Source organism: Melanostigma gelatinosum (assembly GCF_949748355.1).
Source record: "Melanostigma gelatinosum genome assembly, chromosome: 19".
Lineage (NCBI taxonomy): Eukaryota > Metazoa > Chordata > Actinopteri > Perciformes > Zoarcidae > Melanostigma > Melanostigma gelatinosum.
The window spans coordinates 4,122,511-4,133,494 of record NC_136652.1 but is presented as its reverse complement, the minus strand read 5'-3'; the positions used below and the strand labels follow the sequence as shown (position 1 = coordinate 4,133,494).

Below are 10,984 nucleotides of genomic sequence, written 5' to 3'. Positions count from 1 at the left end.
GCCAATCAGCAATCAGCTCGGCATAGCTGGAAACAAGAAGGAAATCAGTGAACACAGTGATGACATTCACAGGATGAGGTTTAATGAGGTTATTTTAAATTTAGACAGCAATGCTTACTAGTTCTAGACACATTTTAGTCATTTCTATCCTTAATAGTTTTAGTCAACAACAAAAAGTTATTACATTTTCATCAACGTTTAGTCAGAATGTTTTCTTTCTAATTTAGTTTTAGTCCTGTGTCAGATGTCCTCTTTTAGTCATCAGGTCATATTCAACATGTTCGTCTAGTCCAGCCAAACCAATCATTTTGTCATTTCAGTCAAATTTCACACAAGATTTTATTTGATGTTAATTGGACCCTGGTGCGGACCGAACAACCGAACAGTCAGCGCTGATTAAAAAGGTGTGTCGGTCTGCTTCAAAGTGGACTCTAAACTACCAACACATCCATCTGCTGATTGTGGAATCGATTGACCTGTACTCAAGGCCATGGATAGAAGAACGTCAGCCTGATTAATGCTTCAACAGCAGTTCTCCATTAGAAAGTGTGCGACAGAGATAACGCGCCTCACGACTCCCGCGCCATGCGTTCACATCAGTCTACGTGCAAAGGGGCTTTAGTACAGTCCCGTCTCTTCCGTTGTTCATGCGTTCGCCTTGCAGTCTAATAATGCTTATAATCAAAGTACATAAATATAAACATCAGAAGCATTAAAGTGCTGCATAAGCTTCTGTCAGTCGCTGGAATCTGATTTCCCCACGTTGGTCCTGATGACGCCGGATGTTAATCTCTAAAACGGTCTAATCTACTGATTCACCTTCCAGCCTGTATGACTCCATGTTTACTCCTCTTGGTTCGCTTGTGAGGAGTCAGTGTTAACAGGAGAAACGGTGTTAGCAGCTGTCTCACATTGTGCGGCGTATACCGAGTCCCCATCCGGATTATTATTTTGCCCCTGAACCTTCCTGAAAGCCGTACTCCTCTATTAGACAGTGTGGACTGGTTTTGAGACAGCAGAGTTTACTGCAGCGATACAGAGAGGAGGAGATCCGAGCTGCTGGCTAACAGAGGAGGCCAGGTACAGAGAGAGACGATAACTCTCATGACTCACTACTGAGGAATGGCGGCTCCGCGGGGCCGTGATGGATGGGTGACACAAATAAAATAAAAGGGAGGAGAGAGCTTTGCGATCCAGAACATCAACACGGAGAGAAAGGAAAGTTTTTGGCAGGTCTCACCTTTTGGGGAATCGAAAGGGCCTCGCAGGGCTGAAAAACAGAAAGAGGGAGATGAATCAGGCTCAATGTTTTCAAGTCAAAGCAACAGGCGATAAAAAACACATTGGCGGAGACTTCAATGAGCATCTTGTCTTTTTAATCCTCTGCCGTCTTTCCAGCAGCGGACTCTCGGGGTCACTGGCCCATGGAACGCATTCAAACTGACGTGGTTGTTAAAACCACTTCCCAGGAAACGTCTCACAGTGCTCGCTGCTCCTGTTTTGCTTACAGTACTCACGTTTCTGACACACAGGTGCCACACACAGGAGGACAAGATGCATGCTACAGATTGACAAGGAGGTGAAAATTCTGCCTGGTGGTTTACCGACACACACAGAGGCATACAGTGTGAAGCCTTCAGCTGCTCCGGATCCGTCAGCTCCTCCTGGGGGGCGGTGGAGAAGCGTCCGGTATGCCGTGAGCAGCGAGCTCCCCGGGTGGAGGGGAAGAGGAGGAAGGGGGAGAATCAGATACGGCCACCGGATCACAGCGGGGTTTGGAGGAGATAAATGTTACATGTGCTAAAGGGGTCAGCGGGGGGGATGAGGGAGCTAGTGTATGTGGCAAGAATACAGGGAGGAGGGGGGGTGGGGTGTCATACTTGTATTCTGGGGTTCTACTAGAAAATGTTTACATGCTTTATTGTAAAAAACAAAAGGAACGTTATATTTCTTATACCGTTTGTCTGAATATACCTGTATTCACCCTTCATCTGAAACACTCCGTTTTAGCACCCGTCTCTTTAAGAGCCCCCTCCTAAAGTCTGCTCCGATTGGTCAGCGCTCCCCGGTCTGTCAACTACACGGAGTTCAGCATCACTTCTACAGGTGACTGTATCGTTGTGACGTCACATCCTTACTGAAGTCCGGACGACTCGTTTAAAGGCACAGTGCCTGAATACGGGCTGTGTGCATTGAGCGTCTCGATACTTTCACAGGATCTGTATAGCACATAGACCTGCTTTATAATAGAAAACATAAATAATCTGGTGGAGGAGAGTAGACAAGAGTCTTCACTTCCCTGTGAGGACATTACTAACCACCAGGACCACTGATCCTTGGGTTAATATGCTGCCAGAAAAGACTACACTGTAGAGATAAATTGTCTGCTTTAATAGCTTTGACTAAAAGCTTCTCAGTGCATCACAGATTCACTTCCCCCACTCTAGGAAAAGTGGCCTGAATTGAACCCCCTCAAATGGCAAAGAGGAACAGGAAGTGAGTCCTGGGGTGGGCTTCTGCTGCAGCCAATCAGGTCACGAGCACTCAGGACATTGGTCCTGTCTGAGATTTAGGCGATCTAGCCAGAGGGCCCAAAGTGGTTGTTGTCGTATTTTTTGCCCGTTTTGCCGTCAAAGTTAAATTTGCGGAATGTTCTAATTAGTGGTAATATGAGGCACAAATTCATTTGAGCTATTGCTGAGGAAGTTTACTCTACGGGTGGTGGGCTGTGGGGAGGCCGTAAATCCCTTTAAACGTTTCACTGGACACATTAATATGACAGCCAGATGTAAAGTGGTCCAGGGTTAGAGACACAACATGCATCTCTGGACACTTCTGGAGATGCATGTGACTTGATCAAGTTTTTTTGTGTTCGAGGAGACTTCTTCATGCTCTCAAATATTGAATTATTATAACAATATAAGTGACTACTTCCCCAAGGTGAACTTTCCCTTCATCAAGTGACCTTTAACCTGGTTTAAACCAACAATGCCTAATGAAAACCACATTTTCCCTGCGCTGCTTTCGACTAGCCGCCAAGGGAACATTCTGTACTGCTAATGTTATTCTTTTCACTGTGCTCTTGTCTGTCCATGTACGGCCTCTTGACTGCAGACCTCAGGACACAGATATGGCCCAAAAATGGAGGAGAGGAGTTATTGGACATAGCTGGAATGGAGTCACGAGAGCGCTTTCAGGGCATATCCATCAGTCTGCTGAAGGTCTGTTTTGAATTTTGGTCTGCGGCGCTCCAATCTGAATCCATTTTCAGCCGATTGGAAGGACACGCAGCATACCTGAGTAGGCCATTTGGCCCGAGGACTTAAAACGGCAAAGATGAATAGATCGGGAATCCATCCAGTCAATGGCAATAATTCATCCCCCTCTCATAAAAGCAGAGAGACCTTTCATAGCAATGGAAGGAGACGAATTCAAGATCTGGCGAGTTGAGAAAGTCAGTCCCTGGGATTTATATTTTGGGCTCAATCTGTCGACTAAACAAAAGGACCCGACACCATCAGACCGATGCACATGGAAAGAAATGAAACGGTTAAATAAAAAACACCACGTGGGGCGGTTGGTGGGTGCCAACAGAGAGCGGTAGAGTTGACCGATGATCAGAGGCTCTAGATTCAGTCGTTCACTCTCTCCCCTGGCCCAGACTAACCTTTCAGTGTTGTTCTATTTACCAGAGGGAGTGTGTTTCAGGATCACCGGGCTAATTAATAAGGTAAACAGACCTCGGGCCGCTCACTCAGCACCGTGCTGACAGAGGGGAGAAGTGGAGAAGCAGATGGGGACTGTCTGTGTGTGTGTGTGTGCGCGTGTGTGTGTGTGTGTGTGTGTGTGTGTGTGTGTGTGTGTGCACGCGCGAGTGGAGTTTTCTGAGATGAAAGTTGACGCGCAAAAGAGAAATGCCGTGAGCTTTTTTGGTGGCGTGGGATTTCCCTGAGAGAGATGTACAGCGAAGGCTCATTTAGAGCTTTAAGTGTGCTTGACATGAGTGGCTGTGTACCAAGTGTTGTGTGAGCATATCTAAAGGCAGAGGGGCTGAGAACCTTTCTGAGTGGCTACAGCCTGGCGTCATAACGAGGACGAGACGCGGTCAGAGAAACGGGACAGCCTCTCCTCTACGCCATCCATAATGTTCTAATTGTTGGAAGCAGACCTCCAATTTCAAAGTCAGAAAGGTGTGAGTGGCTTCCAGACTGCAATCTGACAAGCACTTCACTTGCAGCATGCATGACTCCTTTAGCAATGACAAAAAAAGTTAGTTTATGGGATGTGTGTACGGGCAAGAATACTACAGCATAACATATAGCACATCAGACGCAAAAATGTCAATCTCATTTCATATTTTTCTTCAAACGTGAGAAACGACCAGGTTTGTGTTGTCAAAGGTCGAGGTGTTTGCACCAGGGAACATACAACATTGTGGGGTAATGCGTATTAACGTGCATGAGTCTGTATGTGTGTTATTGTAGAGGAGTGTATATGTGTGCCGGCAGGGTTCAGAGGCAAAGGGGGAGGGGGGGCTGTCAATAGACGGCCGGGTAAATACTTCGTGACCGAGGACTTCAAGTCGGAGCAAGAGCAATTAGTGTCAACCGTCGGGCTGCTGGGCCGCCTCGCTGGAACGCTGCACACACTTAGAGGTTGGACCTGGCCATGGAATACACCCAGACTACCAGTGCTACCATTAGAATGACATCATTGGACTAGTTAGGCAGAAAGCCACTGCACTGTGCCTGATCAGTAGGCTCGTGGGTGTATATTTACACAAAGACTCTCACGGCTACAGCAGCACACTGAGAGGGATGTTAACAATCCCCCGAACGGAGCCCAGGGTGTATGACATTAATACGGCTGTACATGGGAAACAGGGATAGTAAACAGTGTGTCAAGTAGAGACAGTTCAAGAAACAATTCTAATGTTTGAATATGAACTTTAAAGTTCTCCTATATTCATATGCTGACAGGAGAGTCTGAAGCGGGCCTTTTAAGTAGCATGTGATAAGTGAGTTGTCCAACAAAAGGCCTGAAAACTAATAAGGATGAAGTTAGTGGAGCCGCATTTCTGTAAACAAGCAATAAAATACATCAGTGCAAACTCTTCAAAACCAGTAACTCAATACATATGAGAAATACCTGAGTGTTAGAAGAAGAAGTGCTGTGAAGAAAACGCTTTGTCTGTCTAAATGTATTCAATATGATCTTCAATACACTTCTTCTGGACCGTTCCAACCTCAAGAAATGTGACAGACAACACTTGACAAAAGAAATCTGAAAATATAATCTCTCGTAGGACAATAAATCTAAAGAACAATGTTGCAATAAAAAAAAGAAGCAGAGAAGTGTGTTTATAATAAGTGGGCTACGCTAGATGTTCCGTGGTACATTACCCTCAGCAGCAGTAACCGTGTGATTCACAGAGCATCACGTTTCCAACAGGCCTCCAATAAACAGTGGAACAGGCCCGCGCTGTTTAAACACATGGAGGTCAGCTGGGGACACTGTCCTCTCATTATCGCCAGACATGGGACATTTCACGGCACGTGTCACTATGAGGACAACCATAAGCTTCTGTTTGTTTTCATATTATCAAGTGTGCCTGAATTTGTGAGCTGTGGCATCTTCTATTAAAATATGTAAATGCTATGGGAATCAAAGCGAAATAAATTCAATGTCCCCCCCACAACGTTTCAAAGTGGGATTATCTTACGTGTTGCAAACACAAGTGGATCGGATACAACACACTGAAGAAGGCAGTTTCCCGAAAACGTGTTCTTTAATGAGAGTAAATGGAGAACAAATCATTGATGTTCGTTTTCTGCTAGTGTTAGCTAGCCTTAGCAACATGACTAATGCAACTAGATGCTCGTTTCTGGCTGCTCCTGGCTTGCTTGTAGCTAGCGGTAGCATTAGCAACATGTCTGAGCCTTATATCCATATTCTGAAGCAGCAGCATTAGAGGTAATGTGTTTTCATGTCTGCGAGTCCACTGGTGAGCACGGTCTTTTATGGCTGCACCTGCCGTTCCCCCGAATTCTTGGGAGGTGAAACACGGGCCGCGCACAAATTCCAGGCATACAGGACTTCAGCACTGTAGCCAATAGTTACAAGCTGTCTGTCAGTCAGCGTGACGTCTTTATTATGGCTGCTCCTCGCCTCATCTTTATGTCTTTAAGCTCACAAACCCAGAAGCAGAGCACATGTGAGAGCGTGGAGCAGCTGGTACAGAAACCTTCAAACAGATCTTCACATAAGAAGAAGTGGTCCGGGGCAGAAATAATGTAGGATCCTCTGCCATTAGAACCGCAGCCATTTATGTGACTAGTACACCTTGCTTCTACAAGGAGACATGTCGTCTATAACTGTTAGTGCCAGCAGGAATCTCTCTTACACATGAATGAATGTGCCTGGCCAGAAAATCGGAATCCAGAAATCCTTGTTTCCCTGCCAACCTTACAACGCATGGTTCGTGCAACTGTAAGCTAGCCAACTTTAAGAGAGCCTGTGTGGCCAGTGGGAACAAACAGCAGGGTCTCCTAGAGGACCTCCACAGGTGGAACCAATGGTTTTCACCTGCTGCAGAGTTCCTTTCACCTCCTCCCACCGGCATCTGTTCATACTCCTGGCAAAAAAAAGAAGAAAGAAGTCAGACAGATGCAGAGAGGACAGCCCCGGAGCAGGATTCTATCGAAGAATATCGTTCACCATCTATTCAGTATGATTGGCAACGATAACATTCCTCAAGTGTGCACAGAATGATATTCAGTTCTGCAACGCCGGACATTCATTTTGTGCTTTATTCAGTCTCTTTCTTTCTTTCTCTGTGCTTCATCACATGTCAACAAAAAGAGTCAGATCTTGTGTCATTGTGGTCGTATAAATGTAATTCATGGTGCTGCTGGAGAGCCCCGTTAGAAGCAGGTACGAGTAAACCGTTGATGTAGCTTCTAACTATTGGGTACAGCCCAAGTTCTTACCCACGTAGCCCTAACACCACAGAGACAAACGTCAGCTCTCGTTAGCAAGAAGAATGCAAATGCCAAAATTTGGATTCTTTGGTTTTGAACCGAGCCAGAGAACTTCTCTTTTCTGCCTTTTTTTTACGATCATTTCGTATATCGCTGGTTTCCTTAAATAAATACCATCAGTCGGGGAATTTCAATATCGTCCAACCAAAGTTTCACCATGCATTAAAAGAGAGCGATGCATGTTCAGCCAACGGCAATATTTCTCATTCAAGAGACAATTTAGCTACAGATGTTGGGGAACAGGTCAAAATGAATTCAGAGACACATGGTGATGAACCATGTATCTTTTTTAAACATTTTCCCCTCAGGGCCAAGAGGCAAGGCCTACACTGGACAGCCAACACAAACTACCTCCAATAACAACACACATACTGTATACTAATGCTGACACTATTTCATAGTGAACATAAACTACACTTTAGCTGAACTTTAGTTTCCCTTTAAAGCAATATTTCACTTTGGACTGCAGGACCAACATCAAGCACCCGTTTAAAATGTTGGGGAAAAAACATGAAGTAGAAGTGAATTACTAAATTGAATGCAAGTCAAGTGACAGAAGATGTGTTGACAATTTTGACAAATAAACTTTCACTAGTTGCAACTTCTTTAAAGCAGATATTTGTTGGTTCTCCCAAACGTTATTTCTGGAGAACCACTTTAAAAAAATGACAAACCACTGGGACCCACGTGAGCAGAGCTAATGTGTGTGTCAATGAACGTTCCCGACCCTGTTGAGATATATGTTGAATAAATCACAACCTTGTTTTTTGCATGTGTTATTAAACACATATACACACACATCAGATACTTTATAAATCAGACCAGATAAATGCATTCAGCTCCCTAAACTTATTATATGATGATGTCACTCCTTAAAGAGATTGTACTCGTTCATGCTAGATTTAATATTATCAGATCAATACGAACATTCAGGCTCCCTCACGTGGCTCAAAAGTCAACTGCAGATATGAACGTTAAATAAAAGACTACGGAAGACATTTTGCGTATTTATTCGACTACCCTAATGAAATCTCCTGCCATCTGTGGGTCTCTGGAGTGATCTGTGCTTTCAAACACACCGTCATTGAGCTTTAGACCGTCGTTTGAATGTCATCTAGGAAATTGTAATGGTCATTTTTTGACTTTTCTCTGACATTTTATGGACTAAATGACTGAGAATATAATCAACACATTCCATGGTTATAAAAAATAAACGTTTGTTGCAAATATAATGAGAAGCAAAAACAAAACAAATACACTGCTATTAATCTTTAGGTTTACATCTATGAGAGCAAGTACTGACTATGCACACTATTATTGTGTTTCCCGTGTATTCTGTATATATTCATACCATAGCTAATTAAACAAAGGGCTAAATCACTTTCTGACACCCTCCAACTCTTACAAACATCTGGGGATTTCCACACCTGCATTTAGAGAACCTGATTCACTGGCTGACTGTACTGCTGTCGCACTCACTAATTGACTTACATGTGGTAGAGCTGGTTGGGTTATTTTAGTCTGGTGACTATGTTTTTGGTCCATTCATTTGGAACAAGATAAAGGCTTGTTCGCACCACTCCATGTTTTTTTTTTTTCCTTCAAATAGCCACCGCTCGTTTCATCTGTGAGCCTGCTGCAGCCGCAACGACAAACTGCTCCTGTTTTGGCCAAAAGTACCGAGCCTGACCTCGCTTCAAGCTGCAGCAGACGTGAGCTCAGGTTTTTTGTATTTATTGCAAAGTTATTGAGGTTTAAGTTTAGTTCTTGTTTCAGCTTCCTGCAGCATGTCCACTGCCTGAAAATGTCCTGTTTGAGTTACAAAGTAACAAACGACTACCACTTATTGAAACTTAGTACATCCAGTGAGTAAAACATTTATTCACCTGGTCTGTAAAGTACACCCCTAACGGATCAAAGACAACAAAGCCCTAAAAAAACTGGACACATGTAGTAGTTTATCTCTTTCAAAGTGCTGGGGAAATCTCAACCAGCCATCTTTATCCAGCTGAGGCCTGGCTAGCTGCTCAACCAGCTTATGAGAAGTTATGACAATGTCCTGCTCCCATCAGGCTTTGATCCCGCTTCATGGGACAGCGCTGGGCCTTTGATCTGGGATGGCCATCTTTATGGGCTTTGCTCCAAACTCAGGAACCACACTTTTAAACCTAGAGGGGGGGGGTGTACATAGAGAAATTAAGATGGCTTCAAGACAGAAAGAAAGCAGGGAAACGGTTATCACAGGGGGGGAGGGGCAAATAACAGGAAACTAGCTTACTCCTTGAACCGGCCCTGTCCACTTTCAGCTCCTGACCCAAGCGATGGGACTGGAGACGTTTCCTAGCCATGATATTCTTAGTAGACTAACACTCGTTCAACTCAGTAAACCATCAGTTAGTGGATTTAATCTGTAAACCAAGAATCACACAAAAGCACCACTTTGAATCTTGTGTTTAACAGAGATGTGCTCATAAGTTTCTTGGAAGTAAGACATTGAGCATGAAAAAGCATAAACAAATGGCGAATCCACCGAAAGCAACCGCATGCTTCTCCTAAACCAATACATAGACAATCACATGTTTCCTAAAAAACACCAGCAGTTGTTTTGTATTCAAAATGTCAGCCCGCCCCACACGTTTATCCTGCGCTAACCTCGCAGCTGCTACAGTGCAGAGAGGATTAGACGGCAGTAGATCTCCTCCATCCATCACCCAGCTTCTTCACACAAGCCCCAGGAGCCACAAAATATACACATACATGTCAACACCCTTGTTGGGTTTTTTCAGGTGCAATCTTGTCTTCTCAGTGGAGGTTAACACCATGTAACTGGGGCTGTTAACTGTGTATAGAGAAGATAGAGCCTGCAGACTTTTAAAAAGACCCTGATTGCTCGTTTGTCTCCCTGCAAATGAACTGTGAAGGTAAAGTGGCCCAGAGGGTCACATATCACCACCAATGTGGATACATCACAAAGCTATGCAGTATTATGTTTCCTGTGCTTCAGCTAACTACAGTAACTTGCTAACATTAGCTCGCTAACAGCTAACGTGCCCCATCATTTAGTCGTCCTGGTAGATGTACGGTGCTAAAATAATACTTTGTCATGCTGAGATCTGATGTTTTTAGCTAGCTGGAGGTATTTTGTTAGCATTTGAGCCTTTGGTTGCATTTGACGCCAATTGTTTTCTTCTCTGGTGTGCATGTTTTTTTTAGAGCATAATGCGTTGTGCATATGTCTCTATTCCAAGCTTCATCTTAAATCCCTCAAAGGAAATAAAGAAACAGCTCTGGTAGCAGTGGCGACCTGTCAATCACCGTGTAGCCCCGCCCTAAAGCATCCCCTGCTTTATGGTCTGTTTGACTCTAAATGGACCATCATTTACTGAATGAACATCATGCTGTTAAATCAAGAGAGAAGCAGAGTCATTTTCTCATAGACTTCTATACAATCAGAGGAGGCGCCCCCTGCTGGTCAGTAGAGAGAATGCAGGTTTAAGACTCTTTCGCATTGGCTTTAATTTTCAAAACCGGAGGTTGCTACCTGGGTATATTCTTAGTCATCTTTGAAAAGTACTGAAATGGAAATTTTTCCAAATATAGTTCATTTGCATCAGAAATGTTCTACACGTATATTGAAACAAGAAAGAAAAGGGCAGATTTCTACACTTGAACAAAAGCATGACACTTCTAAAAGGATGGTTGTAAACTACTGAACTGTGTTTATATGTATACACTATATACATATGTATCTACTATATACTTACAGGTTCAGAAGATTGCGAGGCCTTTGGGTCTGCCACATTGGCTGGTTTCTCAAACACTGATTATTTATAATGTGCTAAGCCTCGTCAAGCTGACACCCTGAAATACAGAGACACGGATCGCTTTCAGACAAAGCCTTGCTGGTTGAGGCTTGCAGCTGTCTGACAAGAGAGCGAGAGGTG

General features: G+C 44.0%; 1 protein-coding gene across 4 annotated transcripts in view; it reads right to left on the bottom strand.

The window, feature by feature from the left end:
- disp1 (dispatched homolog 1) overlaps positions 1-10,984 on the bottom strand; it is an 81,857-nt gene that overhangs the window by 10,727 nt on the left and 60,146 nt on the right. For 3 of the 4 annotated variants that reach the window (XM_079290323.1, XM_079290325.1, XM_079290324.1), the window contains 2 exons: positions 1,241-1,270; positions 1-26 (listed from right to left, as the gene is read on the bottom strand). The exon at positions 1-26 is cut by the window's left edge and continues 98 nt beyond it. In XM_079290323.1, coding sequence (XP_079146449.1) covers positions 1-26; positions 1,241-1,270 — 56 coding nt within the window. The remainder of the gene's footprint in view (positions 27-1,240; positions 1,271-10,984) is intronic. The other variant, XM_079290326.1, reaches the window with a different exon arrangement.